Consider the following 20751-nt stretch of genomic DNA (forward strand, 5'->3'; position numbering starts at 1 on the left):
AATGACGCCTTTACGAAAATCTGATTTTCGTTGTCAGAGATTGAGCTCCTATCAGCCAGACAAGTCAGACCTTCGGGCTCCTCTCAGCCTCTCACTGGGGGAAATTATCGGATGAACTGATGTTTGCAGCTCTGTGTTGATTAGCCTAATGTTTCCGTGGCATTTTGATTAACTTTATGATTTAATTCCTTTTGGAGCAAATGTTGGTTTAACAAATCTAACCTTGACGCTTTACGCTACGTTGTTTACTGGTATAGTGTGAGTAGGGCAGCCAAGTAACGTTCTATTTAATATAGCTCAGTGGTAACATTATCCCAGTGCGTTAGCCAGGCTGCCTGGTCTCATCTCTGTATATCCTTACAACAGCTAAGAAAAGAGCTTGTGAAGAACATCCCCACAGTCAAAGCACTTCCCTGAGATATCTATATAAAAACGTTTAATGCTTTACTACCAAAAATAAAACCTCCAGTGTCTGTATAAGCTAAGGCTAACCCATTAGCGATTAGCTAATGGGTGGTGGTTGTGTACACTTGTGTAGGCCCCGTGTTATACCCGGGAGTTAACATTATAAAACACATTTCCTGGCATATGCAGCCAGTTGGAAAACCTGCTAAGTTCTGAAAATATGTCTCTATTATTGTGTTATTCCAGCTATCGTTATCGGTTGTTAGGTTATAGTAATATTAAGCCGACAAATAATGCAAAACAGCCGGTTAACACAAGCAGCTAATGCTAGCCTGCGCCCATTAAAACCATTGCGTATTAAAATAACCGATAACGTAGCTGGAGTAACTAATAAAACATATTTTCTGAGCTTACTACTTCAGTCCCCAACCAACGTTACTTTGCGCACCTTTCTCAAAACAATGTCCTTTTTATTGTGGGCCATTGATATACAGTCTGGTAGACAGATCAAGCAGTGTCTTCCTTTTGTTTTACCCATGGTTTTACCAAGCAGTGTCTTCTCTATGTAAAATAGATCTATAAGGTGAAGAGCCTGTCCAGCCACTGACGGCTTGAGACTGGCTACCACAGCTGTCAATCATCCCTTTTTATATGTCAAATAACTACTTAAAAACAAACTGATCAGAAAAATGACCACTTGCACAGGCATTAGCATGATAATAACTATCTAAAATGATACAAACCACCTTTGGAAAAAAAATATCTGACGTGTACTGTGATTATTTCGGTTGTCCATTTCCCCATCCACTAACATGGGGAGGCGGGCCTTGTGACCTATACTGGCACCTGCCGCCAGAGCGGCGATCTAACATGCAACGGCTTCACAAAAGGGCACCCGGCCTACACCCTTGTTTGAGGCCAGTACGGAATTTTCATTCTTTCAAATGGCCAGTGGGGGGCGCAGTGTGTCTAGCACTCCCAGGTAGAAGGCATACAACTCAATGGGGAAACGAGCCAACTTCTCTCTCGGTCTATGTCTTAAATAATCACTTTCCAAATGACTTTATGGTCTGAAACACAATTTCAAGTCTTTTTCATGCTCTCACGTCCTCCGTTTTCTAAATTATGCCCCCATTTCGAGCGAAATAGACGATATACATTGGATAAATAAGAACAGTAATACTGTCCTTACGACAGGTAGAGGCAGCAATGTGCCGCAAGGCATCTAGTCTGCCCAAAAGCAAGATAAAGTTTGCTGCTAGATTAGCAGATAGTAATTTAGCAAGTAGTAATTTAGCAAACTATCAGGAAATAGCGTTACTTTATGATATTTTAATAATGTTAGTAGACACCAGAGATAGGGAGTTGGACTTGGGACTTGGGACTTGGACTTGAGGTTTGGGACTTGTCTTTATCTATTGATCTTTATTTTTATTTGTATTTTTTTGGTGATTAACATTAAGGTAATATCTACTAATGCCATCCAATCAACTGCACCCTGTATGCTAATAGATGAAAGAGTGAGGATAATACAGTACATGCTTTGAATTCCTTAGTTTTAGTTATGAAGTGTTCTAAGCAGACCGGATGGCATCCAGATAAAAAGCTCATAAGAGACTTGACTTGGACTTGTGACCAAAGACTTGAGACTTGACTTGGACTTGCCCCTCAAAGACTTGAGACTTGACTTGGACTACAGCTCAGAGACTTGAGACTTGACTTGGACTTGCCCCTCAAAGACTTGAGACTTGACTTGGACTTGAGCTCAGAGACTTCAGACTTGACTTGGACTTGCCCCTCAAAGACTTGAGACTTGACTTGGACTTGAGCTCAAAGACTTGAGACTTGACTTAGACTTGCCCCTCAAAGACTTGATACTTGACTTGGACTACAGCTCAGAGACTTGAGACTTGACTTGGACTTGCCCCTCAAAGACTTGAGACTTGACTTGGACTTGCCCCTCAAAGACTTGAGACTTGACTTGGACTTGAGCTCAGAGACTTCAGACTTGACTTGGACTTGCCCCTCAAAGACTTGAGACTTGACTTGGACTACAGCTCAGAGACTTGAGACTTGACTTGGACTTGCCCCTCAAAGACTTGAGACTTGACTTGGACTTGCCCCTCAAAGACTTGAGACTTGACTTGGACTTGAGCTCAGAGACTTCAGACTTGACTTGGACTTGCCCCTCAAAGACTTGAGACTTGACTTGGACTTGAGCTCAAAGACTTGAGACTTGACTTGGACTTGCCCCTCAAATACTTGAGACTTGACTTGGACTTGAGCTCAAATACTTGAGACTTGACTTGGACTTGCCCCTCAAAGACTTGAGACTTGACTTGGACTTGCCCCTCAAAGACTTGAGACTTGACTTGGACTTGCCCCTCAAAGACTTGAGACTTGACTTGGACTTGAGCTCAGAGACTTGACTTGGACTTGTGACCAAAGACTTGAGACTTGACTTGGACTTGAGCTCAGAGACTTGAGACTTGACTTGGACTTGTGACCAAAGACTTGAGACTTGACTTGGACTTGAGCTCAGAGACTTGACTTGGACTTGAGCTCAAATACTTGAGACTTGACTTGGACTTGAGCTCAGAGACTTGAGACTTGACTTGGACTTGAGCTCAAATACTTGAGACTTGACTTGGACTTGAGCTCAGAGACTTGAGACTTGACTTGGACTTGCAAAACATGACTTGTGAGCATCTCTGAGACACACTGTATAGATACCATACATGTAAAAGTGACGCTCATAACATGGGCGGACCATTGTGGACACTGTGCATCATAGTCGACTAATCATTCATCTGTGGTTTTAGGAATAAACAATAAAAAAAAAAAATATATATATATATATTTGTTTGAACAATCATTTTCTACATGATGGCATGTTAAACAGACTTGAAAGTGTTTGGAGAGGGAAAGACTCCCGTCTCTCGTAACGGACAAGCCCGTCTTTTATTGTCACACGAACACCACAACACATGCGGCCACAACACACTCATGCTGACGGTGGCCGGTGAAAAGTGTCCTCTGCATTTAACCCATCCAGGCATGTCCTTTCCTCCGAGGGGCAGGCCAGGAGCAGTGGTTGCTTTCTCGTACAGCGCCCGCCGCCCGGGGACCAACTTCGGATGTTGTCGTCACTGGTCGGATGATGATGATGATCTGATCTTCTGCATGTTTTTAGTGGGGGGGTTATATACGGAGGAACCCCCTGGGGGAGCACGGGGAGAACATGCAAACTCCACACAGAGAGAAAGGCCCTTATGACGAGATACCCCACCTGGGCAGTAGGCACTGAAGATATGGGGGGGGAACACAACCACAGCGCTCACAGTGTACCAGGCGAGAATCGAACTCAGGACCTTCTGACTGTGAGGCGACAGCGCTACCGACTGCGCCACCGTACCCCCCTCTATGTTGTTACTGAAGTCAAACAGGCTATATCTCCAACAAGTTGCTGGGCTTTAGCGGCTCATTTGTAAACCGCCTCTCAGAGCCAATCAGGACTCTGCTATTTCACATACCCCCAGGTTGATCCCGCCTACATTAGTTAACCCTTTACGGGCTGTTTTTGAGACCTTTTTGATGACAATTTATCGTTATTATTTATTAAGTCGAAGGGTCGACTACTTATTGGGAGTAGTCGGTGACTACTAAAATGCAGTAGTCGTAATGTGCCTGTTGTCTCTTCATTATCTGTTTCTTTTCTGTGTCCCTTTCCTCTAACCTCTCTACCTGCCTGTGTGTGTCCAGATAAAGACGACCACCCTCCAGTGCACGAGGGGGAGACGGTGACGGACTACCAGGCCCGGACAGAGCAGTACTGGATGGGAGTGGCCCGCGCCAACATGGGCCCCGACGCCAAGGACAAGAAGGTGGCCAAGGTCGGCCTCGCCATGGCTAAAGTCTTCTATGAAGACCAGTAGTGGGACACGGCCAAAGTGTTTGAATGTCTGTGTTGTGAGAGAGAATATGAGTAAGTACCAGTAATTGTGTGCGTCTGTGTGTGTGTGTGTGTGTGTGTGTGTGTGTGTGTGTGTGTGTGCGCGTGTGTGCGCCTGTGTGAACGTGCGCGTGTGTGTGTGTGCGCGTGCGCGCGACTACATTGCTTTTTCTACAACCTCTCAAATCATCTGGTGCAGCAAGTGGATTCATTGAAGTTTTAAAATCCAATATTGATAGAAAAAAATGCTATGCTGTACTATATTCCAATCTTTTAAAAATAAATTTGAATATATGGACTATTTTTCATTTGGCAGCATTACAATGAACTTTGCATCATGGTTTGTTAGCATGACGGTTTTCATTCACTTCTTCTTAGTTCAAATTGGCTAAGTGGGCTCTGTCTGTGTTGGTGCCAGTCCCGTTTTGTGAGGGAAGTGATGTCATCAGTGAGTGCGTTTACATGCAGACAAACAGTTTATTAGCGGATTTCTGGAGTTACCTGATTATTCAAATGGTCATGTAAACAGCATAAACCGATAAGCTTTATCCGTTTATGGCCGTTCTCAGGTTATGAATAAACCGATAAACATACCTAGGTTTTTGGCCAATAACCTGTCTTTCGAGTGCATGTATACATCGTATCAGGTTTCTTGTGGGTTTATACATCTGCGCATGTACAAGTTGCATGTAAAAAGTTGAATTACCGCCGCCTTCTGGAGAGAAATCCGACTAATTGACTGAATCATGTAAACCCAGGTTTTTCCTATTGTCGGATTATTAAAGTGCATGTAAACGCAGAAATCTGATTATTGCCATAAACTGATTACTCACAGTTATCAGTTTATTGGTGTGCATGTAAACGCACTCAGTGATGTCAAGAGTGTGTGTGTGTGTGTGAGTGAGTAGAATTTCGGGCAGCCACAGCTATGCCGTTTTACGTGCGATGGGGCTGAAACTTTCAGTTAATGTAAAGAGCGGGTGATAGGTGATAAATTACCTAATGATGATGTCATCAATGATGTCATAGAGCAGGCAAGGCTGCGTATGCGACATGCAGTGGGTCAGCTGTAGGGGTGGGCGAGCCTAGGAATCGAGTGCGCGAGATTGTTAGTGTAATAAATCCTTCCTGGCTGGAGTATAAGGCTGAATTCAGACACAATCCGTCGAGACGTATAGTAGACCGTCGGGGTCATAGACATAAATAATATGGACATACCTATCCCATTAAATGTTTTCTCTCTGGCGTAGTTCAAACCTTGGGCGATCTGTCAATCACCCCCTTTTCTATCATCTATTTTACTCTATTTTACTGGTCCGTGTAGAGAACAAATGGTTTGGTACACTAAGGACTTCGACCAGGTGTTTGTTACAGATTTCTCTATAACGTAGCTGGCTGGCTGTTTCCACACATTCAAATGGTCCTGGAATCTGCCTGGCAATGTGAATGTCGAATTGCAATGCATCGGAGCTATTATAAGAGGTTGAGACAGGTCCCATCCATTTTTTGAAATCATTAGTTTTATCAACCCCCCCCCCCCCCCCCCCCCCCCCACACACACACACACACACACACACACGTACACACGTTTACCATGTCGAAATTCAGTACATCTGTCTATCCACTCTGCTCTCTTTTCAGAGGCTGTGTCAGGTCTTCTTGCTCATTGAAAGACCTTCACACAGTGTGCAGACACGTGCACACGAGAGCACTGCTACGATGCCAGCTGCTACACTAGCTGCTAACACTAGCTAACAAAACAATGAAAAGATGAGGAGGGAGGCTAGTTTTCATTTGATTGTGACTGTAGAGTAGACTGGTCTTTTTTTTGGCTGAGGATCTTATGGTTTGATATGGTTGCTCCCCCAGACGACGGACATAAGAGGTTTTTTAAGTCATCACTGGTAGTAATCAGTTAACTTCAGCTAACTGACAGCCGAGTCCTTTGCAATGACCAAGGGTTCCACGTTTTGAGAAAGAAAAGCCCGGCTGACCGATGCACAGATATTATATTACTATACAGTAGGGGTGGGAATCACCAGATGCCCACGATACGATACTAAAACGATACTTGAGTCACGATACGATAGTATTGCGATATCGCCGATATTGCGATATATTGAATATTGCGATATTTCGATATATTGCGATTTCTTACTTTTTTAACTGCAAATGATGTCTCCAAAGGAAAACTTTGTCAACATCTGGTTTATATAAGAACAATTTTCCAGTCTGTACATCTGACTTCAACCATTTTAACCAAACATTGTCAAGTAGACAGACCAACAACTTTCATAAAGTCATGTCATAGTTGCATGCACCTGACAAACTGAACTGTTTGTTACAGTCTACTTACAGTCCACCTTAACTGGATGTGTGTGTGGACTACTGTACGTAGGTAGTTTTTGAACAATGCAACTTCACTTCACTTGCACAAAACATCTTGTGCAGCCCATTCAGTAACTGGGGAATTTGTAAATTACTGTTATGACAAAACTGTTACTGTTAAAACAAAATGAAAATATGCTACCGTTTGTTTACTGCTGGCCTTGGAACTAAAGTTTATAGCAGCCCGGTGGCATGGCATGGCCTGCAAAATTATTATTATTATTATTATTTTTTTGCAATATCGATACAATATCGTCAGGCAAAATATCGCGATACTATGGTGTATCGATTTTTTCCCCCACCCCTACTATACAGTAGATGGGTCACCGCAGGCTCCGCCAATTCTAAGAAATGGTAGCAGCAAATTGTCACGTGACTCCAATAGACTCAGACCTGCCGAAAGTCTCCTAAGTGGCAGTGTCCATGGAAAACCATGGGCAAAACCCACGTGAAAGTTTTTTGAAGTTGGGCCGTCTTCCTTGAAATGCCATCATCTTTGACCCGTGTATAAACCGGGTCACAAAGTTGTTTTCAGTTGCCATGACGTTGATTTCTGTCACTGTTAAGTAATGAGCTCTGATTTCTTCAAAGAGAGCTCAGCTCACGTCCATGTTGTGATGAGCTCAGCTCACGTCCATGTTGTGATGAGCAATGATGCTGCTCAATAAAGAATGATCACTTCTTCTCCACCACCTCTCTTGACATCTAGGGGCTTGAGAGTGAGTCAGAGGCAGGGGCAGAATGCAGGGAGAGTGGAGAGAGCTCCATTGCGGAGGTGAGTGATGGAAAGGATTTGACGGTTTAGAATAATTAGTGATTGTAGACTATCTTCTCTTCTTTTATGGAAATCAGTGGGGATATTGAATAGGAAACATTTCATGCATCGGGGGCACTTTGACTTAACAGTTGTCCTCTCCGCTTTACTCATTGATTGGATAACATTAGAAAACAATCATTTAACAGAAATTGCAATTGCATGCAAGTATAAAGAGATTTGTTTTCAAGTTTAAATAAACAGTGAGTGGTTATTATTAAAGATGGCTCTGAATTAGTCGTCAAATCCATTTCTGTACTTTTAGCTTTTTAATATCTTTAAATATGTGATGGGCTATCTTGGGGCAAACCACTTCCTCTGGATGAAATTACAAAATGTACCCCGACATTTTCTCATGCTAGGACAGTATAGCCAAATAAAAGTATCAAACCGCCTGTTAAAAGGCACCAAAATACAGCAAATGTAAAAATAATAATAATAATAATAATCCCCAGACCCCCCGTTAAATTGTCACACTTCAGATTTACAATGCTTTCGATGCCGTAGCTGTGACACACAACTACAAAGGGCTTCCCGAGCCGTGGACTTTTCTCTCTCAAAATTCAAGATAAAAGATTCAAGATTTTTATTGTCACTCCGTAGTACAAGCATCACGTGTGAAATTCTTGTGCTGTAGACTCCGTTACAACATAGTGCAAAAAATAAAAGATATATAAATAAAAAACAAGAGGCAACAAGCAATAAAGCAGTAAGACACGCCACAGACAGCGGCGTATTCACTGCCCATAGTGCAAATGGCATGAACATACTTTAAACATAATTAAACATAATAACATTCTGTTAGGTGCAAATAGCGTATACCTAATTAAACATACTATTGAACATTAGTCATACATAATGGTAGCATCTACAGTGCGGTACAGTACGGCTACTACACTATTTGTATATGTTAAGGAGTCTCGTGGCCTGTGAGAAGATTGAAATTGAAATTGAAAACAACCGTCTTGTTAAGGCTGAGCAAGGACATCAATTTTATTTCACCAGAGCTGAAGGCAGCAACACAAAAGACTGCTGGAAATAACAGAAGAGAAGGTAAGTGCCACTAAACTGATATCCAGCATTGACAGTAGACAGAGACACAGTAAACATGATTCTGCCTGACCAATCAGTCGTCTGCAGTGTTTTCACGTCATCGTTTGGTACCAGGTCCACAGCCCTGTGAAGGTACCGGGTCCACAGCCCTGTATGACCGGGTCCACAGCTCTGTATGGTACCAGGTCCACAGCCCTGTATGGTACCGGGTCCACAGCCCTGTATGGTACCAGGTCCAGAGCCCTGTATGGTACCAGGTCCACAGCCCTGTATGGTACCAGGTCCACAGCCCTGTATGGTACCAGGTCCAGAGCCCTGTATGGTACCAGGTCCACAGCCCTGTATGGTACCAGGTCCACAGCCCTGTATGGTACCAGGTCCGCAGCTCTGTATGGTACCGGGTCCGCAGCCCTGTATGGTACCGGGTCCGCAGCCCTGGAACCTTGACAGAGGTGCTACTAGAAATAGTACGACTAAACCCGGGTTGTCCTGTTTTTTGACCGGTGGAAAGCTACAAAAAAGCGAGTCGAGCCGGGCGGAGCCGCACCAATACCAGCGGTGGAAATGGGCCATTAGGTACTTGTAAGAAGAAAGTAGACCAGAAGTAGAAACAAACTTGGGAATTGCATAAGGAAATAGTTGCAACTCAAAACAGCCTCAGTACCATGTTCCGCTTCTCTGATTGGTCCGGTTTCCCTGCTTTACATTACCGTACTTACTTTACATTGGCCACCTGATTCATCCTCCCTGAATTGCTGCCCCCCCCCCCCCCCCACACCCACTCTAAGTTTTTCTTACTAGGCCGTTCTCCCCCGTAAGTGTGAGCCAGGTAATACATTCACAGATATGCTGGTTTTGTGCGCCCCCTGCAGATAGATAGCAGTACCGCAGTTTCTTTGTCTGAGTTTTTACTCCTCCAAAACAAGCGAGAGGGAGAGAAGGTGGGTTGAGCCATGGGATAGGCAGCAATCGTGAAAATATGGGAAGGGCGTGAGGGGGGAGGGGGAGGGGGGAGAGCAGGTGGGAGAGATGGGATGATGCAGCCAATGAGCGGGGAGAGAGGAGAGGAGAGGAGAGGAGAGGAGAGGAGGAGAGGAGGACAAGTGAAGTGATGTGTCAGGGAAGACATCAGTCACCATGCGAGCACCAGCCTATCCCTCTGTGACCTATTTTATCTTCCGTGAACGTACAGAGCGAGGGATGAGGAGAGGGTGATGAATAATAGAGTAGAGGAGAGATGGATGAGGGGGTGAGGCTGCCTTCCCCTCCTTCACAGCCCCGCCCCTTCGCGCTCTCCCTGTCTTTTTCTCCCTCTCTCTGTCCCGCGACCCCCTTTTTTATTTGAACTTCGGGACAAAAAAAGAGAACACTTTCTATGAGGCCCATGTCTACAAGGCATTATAAGCATAGTTATACAGCATTATAAGCGCTCATAACTATTCATAATGATTTATAACTATAATCATAACGCATTATAAAGCATCTTATAATCACTTATAAAGTCAAGTGTTATAATGCATTATAACTGCGGCTCCCTCATGGGCATTTTTCCCCCCATGGATCATAATGCACTATAATTCCCATAGTTGTAATACATTATAATCACATTATAAGGCATTATAATCATCGTTATAATGCATTATAATGTTATTATAAGGGGTCATTGTATCCTCTAAGTAACGTAATGAAATTCCTCCAGTATAAGCAGATACAATGCATTACAAGCTGGTTATAAATCACGATAAATGGTCATTGTATGCTTTAAGTAAAGTGGGCGAAAGAATCAAACAAATCTGTGCAATAACAACACATAAACGTTGTAAAATGTATTTATTTTTTCACTGGGTCAAAAGACAATGAATCAAGTATTTTCATCAACAAAGGTGACTCCTTAATGGTAACTGTAACCCTTGCAACTAAAAGTTACGCAATATGATGATAATGACTGTAAGCCAGTGTAAAAGGGATATGTAATGTAATGTAATGTAATGTAAGGGATATACTAGTTGTAGTATTCTATGGGCCAAAAGGTCAGAAGTCTCTAGGATCAACTATGGAGCCTGAGTGAAGCGATACACCAGATTGACACCGACAAATATTTCCTTTTGGAAGAATAAAAAAGTAATTCTCCCTTTTAATATAGAGATGTAAAGAAATAAGAAATGGACATACAAACCATTAAAGTGCACAATTATTGCAGTATTATTACATTACCCGGGTAATTTGGAACAAGAAAACAGTCAAACAAAATCCTAATTGGCCAATAAATCGAAATTCGAGTTCAGTTAGATCCAGTCTTCTCCAGTAATGTTGATTACTGAATATAACTCAGTCCTCGTGTCCGACACTATCCAGAACTACCTGATAGTTCTGTTTGCACCGCTGTGGAAGTGGCGATTGTCCTACTGCACTTTAGAATGCGTTGGTTGTGTGTGTAGAGCCAAGGTACAATCTTCTGCATGCAATTGGATTTCTAGTTCTTCTCCATTGGGTCGGGTCGCCATCAAACATCAACGATATTCAGGCTCACACACTCCAAGTACGTCCAAACCAGGTCCAAAAACGGGTCCAGAAGCTGGGTCCATCCAGGAAACCAGGTCCAAGAAATGTGACCTATACTGGGTAAGGTCAGAACTCACATTCAAGCTACATGTACAGTACTAGCTGTAATAGTGGACCATAAATCAAAGCTAGAAAATGTCAAATTATCTCATTGTACTCATAAAGAACAACAATTGAAAGTGTTGACACATTAGTCATTGTAAAATTATTACATTGTAAACCGTGTTGGGCAAGTTACTTTCGAAATGTAATTAGTTACTGATTACTCCCTAAAAAGTAATAAAAGTTACTTTACTGATTACTTTCTTCAAAAGTAATTAGTTAGATTAGTAGTTAGGTTACTAGTTACTTTTTCTTTATTTTTTACCCCATATATATATATAGTTGATCTCTAGGATCACCTATGGATATATATATATGTATGTATATATATATATATATATATATATATATCTCGCAGGAAGGCCAATTATTGATTAGTTGGAAAACGTCATAGAGCCGAATTGAAGCATACCAGATGGCGAGCAAACACATGCGTAATGCGTTGCTGGATGGGGGCGGCCTTAAAGAAAGTGTGCCAAATTCATTTTAAACCAATGTAATGGTTGTCCAAGTCTGTCTGAACCCACTGGTTTTTGCAACATGGTTGAAAAGTATAAACATTTTGACTTCTACCATTGAGCATGTTGGTGTTAGTTCTTCCTTTCCTGACCAGTGATCCTGTCGCTGCCTTGTTACTTCTAATCTCTTCTTAGGCTACAAAGGATTTGTGAGTGCAGGCAAGAGTAAAGCTAGTTAGGATGTGTGTGTGTGGATAGACACATGCACACCATCCTCGTACTGGTCTTACTGATCTGTCTAAAGCCTCTCTATCCCTGTGTAGTGGTGGACAGGAAGTCCCTATATCCCTGTGTAGTGGTGGACAGGAAGTCCCTATATCCCTGTGTAGTGGTGGACAGGAAGTCCCTATATCCCTGTGTAGTGGTGGACAGGAAGTCCCTATATCCCTGCTTAGTGGTGGACAGGAAGTCCCTATATCCCTGCGTAGTGGTGGACAGGAAGTCCCTATATCCCTGCATAGTGGTGGACAGGAAGTCCCTATATCCCTGCGTAGTGGTGGACAGGAAGTTCCTATATCCCTGCGTAGTGGTGGACAGGAAGTTCCTATATCCCTGCGTAGTGGTGGACAGGAAGTCCCTATATCCCTGCGTAGTGGTGGACAGGAAGTTCCTATATCCCTGCGTAGTGGTGGACAGGAAGTCCCTATATCCCTGCGTAGTGGTGGACAGGAAGTCCCTATATCCCTGCGTAGTGGTGGACAGGAAGTCCCTATATCCCTGCATAGTGGTGGACAGGAAGTCCCTATATCCCTGCGTAGTGGTGGACAGGAAGTTCCTATATCCCTGCGTAGTGGTGGACAGGAAGTCCCTATATCCCTGCTTAGTGGTGGACAGGAAGTCCCTATATCCCTGCATAGTGGTGGACAGGAAGTTCCTATATCCCTGCGTAGTGGTGGACAGGAAGTCCCTATATCCCTGCGTAGTGGTGGACAGGAAGTCCCTATATCCCTGCATAGTGGTGGACAGGAAGTCCCTATATCCCTGCGTAGTGGTGGACAGGAAGTCCCTATATCCCTGCATAGTGGTGGACAGGGAGTCCCTATATCCCTGCGTAGTGGTGGACAGGGAGTCCCTATATCCCTGCTTAGTGGTGGACAGGAAGTCCCTATATCCCTGCTTAGTGGTGGACAGGAAGTCCCTATATCCCTGCGTAGTGGTGGACAGGAAGTCCCTCTCTCACCCATCTCTCCTTGCCTAACTCAACATTCAGCTCTGACGCTCCCCTCTCTCTTCCACTCCTCTTTCCCTCTCTGTCTCTCTCCACTCCTCCCTCACTCTCTCCCTCTCTCTCTCTCTACTACCAGTGTGTTTAGTGAAGCTTAATCCCCAGACCCACTGGGATTTTATGACTATAATCTGGGCTGGGATTGGTTTAGCCGTCCCAGACACTGGTAGACAGAGGGGTGAGGAGGAGGTGGACAGGGGGAAAGCAGGGCGACTTTGGGGGGGTTGGGTGAGGAGAGAGGAGGGGAGAAGCAGCGAGGAGCAATGTTGGCCAGTAGCTAGTTACTAGTAACGCATTACAGTAACAGTAGTACTTTCCCCAGTAACGAGTAGTGTAATGAATTACTGATAACATTTCAGTAATATTAGTTACCAGCACGCCCCCCCCCCCCCCCCCCCCCCCACAGAGGAGTAACTGGAGTAGTTAGACCGATTGGCCAATGTAAAAAGAAAAAAAGGTTTGAGTCCTGTTGCAGATTTTATTTTGGTTTTAACTGCTAGTTTGAACCGTTAGCTGCACGCTTACCGGCGATTACCCTGACATTCACACAGAGGAGCACATGCAAGCTCTGACATTTGAGGAGAAAGGACGCAACCACCAATTTTCTGGGTTGTAACACAAAAGTAATACAATCAGTAGTGTAATAAATTACTGTTGGCAGCGGGTAATAATAAGTAAAGTAATAATATTACTTTTGAAAAGAGTAACAAGTAATGAGTAATAAATTAACTTTTTAAAGTAACAAGCCCAATACTGGTGAGGAGAGGTCAGAGGGGAGCTAAGCCACATCAGAGGATCATTTCAGTAGCATCTGCATCGCCCGGATTTCCCTTCTGATCACACTTGAGCCCTAATTATGGGCTAAGTGACCCACATGGGCACTGACATCACAGGCTGCTGGGGGTCTGAGTGACATCACAGGCTGCTGGGGGTCTGAGTGACATCACAGGCTGGGTGGGGGTCTGTAGTGACATCACAGGCTGCTGGGGGTCTGAGTGACATCACAGGCTGGGTGGGGGTCTGTAGTGACATCACAGGCTGGGGGTCTGTAGTGACATCACAGGCTGCTGGGGGTCTGAGTGACATCACAGGCTGGGTGGGGGTCTGTAGTGACATCACAGGGTGGGGGTCTAGTGACATCACAGGCTGCTGGGGGTCTGAGTGACATCACAGGCTGGGTGGGGGTCTGTAGTGACATCACAGGCTGCTGGGGGTCTGAGTGACATCACAGGCTGCTGGGGGTCTGTAGTGACATCACAGGCTGCTGGGGGTCTGTAGTGACATCACAGGCTGCTGGGGGTCTGAGTGACATCACAGGCTGGGTGGGGATCTGTAGTGACATCATAGGCTGGGGGTCTGTAGTGACATCACAGGCTGGGTGGGGGTCTGAGTGACATCACAGGCTGGGTGGGGGTCTGTAGTGACATCACAGGCTGGGTGGGGGTCTGAGTGACATCACAGGCTGGGTGGGGGTCTGTAGTGACATCATAGGCTGGGGGTCTGTAGTGACATCACAGGGTGGGAGTCTGTAGTGACATCACAGGCTGCTGGGGTCTGTAGTGACATCACAGGCTGGGGGTCTGTAGTGACATCACAGGCTGCTGGGGGTCTGAGTGACATCACAGGCTGGGTGGGGGTCTGTAGTGACATCACAGGGTGGGGGTCTAGTGACATCACAGGCTGCTGGGGGTCTGAGTGACATCACAGGCTGGGTGGGGGTCTGTAGTGACATCACAGGCTGCTGGGGGTCTGAGTGACATCACAGGCTGCTGGGGGTCTGTAGTGACATCACAGGCTGCTGGGGGTCTGTAGTGACATCACAGGCTGCTGGGGGTCTGAGTGACATCACAGGCTGGGTGGGGATCTGTAGTGACATCATAGGCTGGGGGTCTGTAGTGACATCACAGGCTGGGTGGGGGTCTGAGTGACATCACAAGCTGGGTGGGGGTCTGTAGTGACATCACAGGCTGGGTGGGGGTCTGAGTGACATCACAGGCTGGGTGGGGGTCTGTAGTGACATCATAGGCTGCTGGGGGTCTGAGTGACATCACAGGCTGGGTGGGGGTCTGTAGTGACATCATAGGCTGGGGGTCTGTAGTGACATCACAGGGTGGGGCTCTGTAGTGACATCACACGCTGCTGGTGGTCTGAGTGACATCACAGGCTCGGGGTCTGTAGAGACATCACAGGCTGGGGGTCTGTAGTGACATCACAGGCTGGGGGTCTGTAGTGACATCACAGGCTGGGGGTCTGTAGTGACATCACAGGCTGGGGGTCTGTAGTGACATCACAGGCTGGGGGTCTGTAGTGACATCACAGGGTGGGGGTCTGTAGTGCTATGATTCTTGGTAGCCACATCAGCTAATCAATAAAGGGATTCTGCCCAATGTGTACAAACCATCATGGTGGCCTAGTTTTGTCAAAGCCTCTTTGTAGAAAGATCATCTTTGTCCTTTGGTTGATCATGATAAAAAGATGACTTTAGCATTAGAATTGTTCTGGGGGAACTGGCTACAGTATCATTATCTAGACGGTGCGCTGACAGCTGACAAACCTCTCCATGTGGATCTCGCCATTGACGGGACATCTTGTGCGGTGGTGAATGAGGATGAATCTGTCATATTAACAGCTGCTGCTGAATGTGACTTGTGTACTTGCAGGCAGCGGCATTAGTGAATGTGATACACATATTGAAGAGCAGACTGGCATGTGGTGGAAATGTGATATTACACATGTCCTTTCAGTTCACAGTCTCCAGTGTGGCAGGACGTCCCTTCTGCACCTGCAATGCCCCTAACCCTAACCCTAACCCTCTAACCCAGTACAGCTAACCCTAACCCTCTAACCCAGTACAGCTAACCCTAACCCTCTAACCCAGTACAGCTAACCCTAACCCTCTAACCCAGTACAGCTAACCCTAACCCTAACCCTCTAACCCAGTACAGCTAACCCTAACCCTCTAACCCAGTACAGCTAACCCTAACCCTCTAACCCAGTACAGCTAACCCTAACCCTCTAACCCAGTACAGCTAACCCTAACCCTCTAACCCAGTACAGCTAACCCTAACCCTAACCCTCTAACCCAGTACAGCTAACCCTAAGCCTCTAACCCAGTACAGCTAACCCTAACCCTCTAACCCAGTACAGCTAACCCTAACCCTCTAACCCAGTACAGCTAACCCTAACCCTCTAACCCAGTACAGCTAACCCTAACCCTCTAACCCAGTACAGCTAACCCTAACCCTCTAACCCAGTACAGCTAACCCTAACCCTAACCCTCTTACCCAGTACAGCTAACCCTAACCCTCTAACCCAGTACAGCTAACCAGTACAGCTAACCCTAACCCTCTAACCCAGTACAGCTAACCCTAACCCTCTAACCCAGTACAGCTAACCCTAACCCTCTAACCCAGTACAGCTAACCCTAACCCTAACCCTCTAACCCAGTACAGCTAACCCTAACCCTAACCCAGTACAGCTAACCAGTACAGCTAACCCTAACCCTAACCCTCTAACCCAGTACAGCTAACCCTAACCCTAACCCTCTAACCCAGTACAGCTAACCCTAACCCTCTAACCCAGTACAGCTAACCCTAACCCTCTAACCCAGTACAGCTAACCCTAACCCTCTAACCCAGTACAGCTAACCCTAACCCTCTAACCCAGTACAGCTAACCCTAACCCTAACCCTCTAACCCAGCACAGCTAACCCTAACCCTAACCCTACAGTCAAACTGTTCTATCAGACTCTAGGTGTTACTTAGCTCTTGGTAAACTGAATAAACAACACCATTGGGCAACCTTTGGTTCTGAAAAATGAAGCCAGTGCGGACGTGCTTTAAACCTGCATTCTTTCAAATGGCTTGCAGGGAACTGCAATGGGAAAATGACTTTGCACTTGATTTATGACGTCAGTAAAGACTTTCCTAATGAGTTGATGGTCTCAATCGCTCATCTCATGTCTTCTTCAATACAGCGGGATGTTCATTTAGTCGATTATGGTTGCGTTTTGAGTAAAATAGACAATAAAGCAGACCATGTTTTGGCACGTGATTGACAGGTTGCCTATCCAGTGATCGCGCAGCTTGCCGATCACAGAACAATAGCAGGCGGCGCTGCGCCTCTATAGGAAACACCTGGTCTCACGCTACCTGCTTCTGGCTCCAACTAACCCACATGGTCTCACGCTACCTGCTTACCTACCAAACCAACCAACAAACCAATGGGTGCCGTCATGGTGGCTACGTCCATATTTTTATACGGTCTAACACTGACATGTATAGATATTCATAACTCCTGTGTGCATAGATGATGGTCTTCTCTACTGTAAAGTCAGCTTCGCCTGTCTGTCCTACATTATTATTATTATTATTATTATTATTATGCTATATGGCTCCTTATTGATTGGCAATGCCCATAAAACAGCATGTATTGGTAACACTTTATAATAACGCTCAGTCGTAAGTCATTTATAAGCCTTTAGTTAATGATGAACTAATCATGGTTAGGGTTAGGGTTAAAAAAGGATTAGTTCATCATTAACTAAAGGCTTATAAATGACTTACGACTGAACGTTATTATAAAGTGTTACCCATGTATTTGCTGCAGATAAAAAGCATCTTTCAGATCAGGTAAGAAAGAGGGACAGAGTTAAAGCATAAACGACTAAAGCTAAAAAGCTACAGGTGAGGAGAGAAGAAGGGAGTGTGTGTGTGTCTTTAAGAACTGGAGTGTGCTATTGAGGGTGGGGAGGGGGTTGGTTGGCTGCATTGGAACAGTCCTCTCTAATGAGCAGATTTCTGAGAGAGAGACATCAACACATACAGAGGGAGAGAGAGACAGAGATCCAGCCTTTAGGAGGAGAAGAGAGATTGTAAGAGCAAGACCGCAGGCAGTGCAGGCAGGCTGTGCGTCAGCCAGCACTCCATAGGGAAGCATGGAGACGAGCAGGAGATGCTAAAGAGGACAGGACTGAACCGCCACAGGATCATACAGACGGATGGCATTTCATCAACCGGGCAACCTCAACGCAACCCACGCAAAAGATAAACCACTTATGGACACAGTGGATTAAAGACCTACAGACGGACTAATGAGAGGGGGAGAGGGGAAATAGAGACGAGGTTGTTTATTTTCATTCCCTGCGTGTGCGCACTGGCTGTCAGAAAGTGTGTATCTGTGTTGTGCGCACTAGCTGTCAGAGAGTGTGTGTGTGTCTGTGTGTGTGTGCGCACAAGGCAGGAGACTGCATTGCTGTTCTCCAGCACCACAGGACCAGACAACAACAAAAAAACAACACAACAAGCTGATTACCTCATGTGTTCTGCCAAAAAATTATATCTTTCTCTCCCCCTCTCTCTGCATGTGTGTGCTGCTCGCCGTGTGCCCAGGCTCACGATAGCAAAGGCTGGCCATCAGCAAGGCGTAGAAGAGGATGGTCGGACCTGCAAACGCTTAGAAAGAGCGATAGATTCTGATTCTGTCTGTTTATGGTCTTTTTACTGATCATCAGGGGCGGACTGGAAGAAGAAGAAGAAGCCACCAGGGCCTTGGAGGACATCTTTTTCATCATAAAGCATGCTACAGCTTGGCTCTGCATGCTGGGGCCTCGGGGCTGATCAGGGAGCCTAAAGGCCGGTTTCTATGCTGGAGCCTCAGGGTTTTAGAGGACTGCCACCAGGGGAGGAGACGCTGGGCTCTGTGCCCCAGAGAGGCGGAGGCATCATCAGGTAGGAGGCGGCCGAACGTGTGGGGGCCTGAGCGGAAAAGGAGGAGGAGGAGGAGGAGTGGGAGGAAGCAGAAGAGTTGTGTGTGCACATCATAGACTGTGTGGGCACTCGATGGCAGGCCATCCAGCCACCTGATGGTTTAAGACTTCGAGGGGATAATGGCAGCTCCGCCGTGCCCTCTCTCCTCCTCTCTCACGCGCCACGGAGAAGAAGCTCGGAGGTGCTAGCCCGAAGCAACACAGCCACGACGGACGGACGCCCCGCCGAGAGGATGGTGTGAGCGGCGTTGCGCTACCCCCCTCCGGTCCTTTCCCACCACCGCACCGGGAGAGACCCCTGGCGCTCCCGTCGGGGGGGCCTAGTTTTGTCGTTCGCCTCGTTTCTCCTTCCTCTTCATCGAGGCAACAGAGGGTCAGAAGGGGAGTCCTTGCTTGATTTGTTTTGGGGGCACTTCTCTCCCTCTCCCTTCCGCCCCCCCCTCTACCTCCTCCTCCTCCTCCTCCTCACCCCGGCCCTCGCCAGCAACCTCATCACCAAACAGCCTCAACCTCGACCACAACTCCACCACCGCCAGCTCCATGGATCAGTTGTAAACAAACCAACCCTGTCCCTCTTTATCCGTCGTCCCTTTTTTCTTTTTCGTTTCTTTTCTTTTTGTCGAGGCTTCGGGGGGGGAATTGCCAAGACCTGTTTCATGCATGTCCACTGGCGGCAGGTTCAACTTTGACGATGGGGGGTCATACTGCGGCGGGTGGGACGAGGGCAAGGCGCACGGCCACGGCATCTGCACGGGACCCAAGGGCCAGGGCGAGTACTGTGGCTCGTGGGCCCACGGCTTCGAGCTGCTGGGCGTCTACACCTGGCCCAGCGGCAACACCTACCAGGGCACCTGGGCTCAGGGCAAGAGGCACGGCGTGGGCCTGGAGAACAAAGGCCGCTGGGTGTACAAGGGCGAGTGGACCCACGGCTTCAAGGGACGCTACGGCGTGCGGGAGAGCACGGGCACGAGCGGCAAGTACGAGGGCACCTGGAACAACGGCCTGCAGGACGGCTACGGCACGGAGACGTACTCCGACGGAGGTAAGAGAGGGCGGGATGGGATAACAACGCGTACGTTAGAGTGTGTGACAGAGTGACGAGAGTTCGTGAATGTGTGTCGGTATGTTTACAAGAAGCCAATTGCTACCAAGAAGCCAATGCTACCACTGGTCCAGTAGTGATATTAGCCAGTGACTGACATCTGTCCCCTGTGAAAAGAACGTTGTTACTCGAGATGATTGACAGGTGAATGGGCCAGTGACAGTCTCCGAGTTGACAGATGGAGGAGTCTTACCAGAGGTTTCCTCGGGTCATCCTTGGCGTTCACCGCGCCCTGTCTACACACACACACACACACACACACACACACACACACACACACACACACACACACACACACACACACACACACACACACACACACACACACACACACACACACAGATTGAGGGGGTGTTTCAGGACAGGGCTTCCAGCTGCTCTCTCAGCCTCGTCGCCAGAATCAAATGTGGGCATTGTACGTTTTCTGCAATCCACACGTATGGTACATAGAAGATGAACATGTGATCCACACATACGGTACATAGAAGATGAACATGTGATCCACACATACGGTACATAGAAGATGAACATATGACATTAGATACGTGCATATATCAGCATTATACACTTCGTAGAGTCTGCTATTGAAAGAACGCAGCGGGCAGTAAGGGTGTCGTGGTCGGTCGCGGGGTGGCTTACCTTTTCACGCCGCCGGACAACCGCGTTCGATCCCCATTCGTGGTCACAGGGTTTACAAAGCCTACACTTCAACACTGAGTCACGTTGACCCTTTTTGTTATTTAAAGGGATACGCCAACATTTTGGGACATTCACCTATTTGCCATATTCCCGATAGTCAAACCAGAACGTCGATGCCTTTCTCTTCCCTGTGTGGAAATGAGAAATGACCTTGCCCCCCTCCC

The 20751-nt window shown here is 46.5% G+C and overlaps 2 protein-coding genes across 2 annotated transcripts in view; both read left to right on the top strand.

Moving 5' to 3' along the window:
* klhdc4 (kelch domain containing 4) overlaps positions 1–4635 on the top strand; it is a 31034-nt gene extending 26399 nt beyond the window's left edge. The window contains exon 13 of the mRNA XM_083654380.1: positions 4168–4635. Within this exon, the coding sequence (XP_083510506.1) occupies positions 4168–4340 (173 nt within the window). The 3' untranslated portion in view covers positions 4341–4635. The remainder of the gene's footprint in view (positions 1–4167) is intronic.
* Positions 4636–19446: 14811 nt separating this feature from the next.
* The window catches only part of jph3b (junctophilin 3b), a gene marked incomplete at both ends in the record, with an annotated part of 92697 nt that continues 91392 nt past the window's right edge, over positions 19447–20751 (top strand). The window contains 1 exon segment of the mRNA XM_083655013.1: positions 19447–19828. Coding sequence (XP_083511139.1) covers positions 19447–19828 — 382 coding nt within the window.

Source organism: Poromitra crassiceps, assembly GCF_964638095.1.
Source record: "Poromitra crassiceps genome assembly, chromosome: 18".
In the NCBI taxonomy this organism is placed as follows: Eukaryota; Metazoa; Chordata; class Actinopteri; order Beryciformes; family Melamphaidae; genus Poromitra; species Poromitra crassiceps.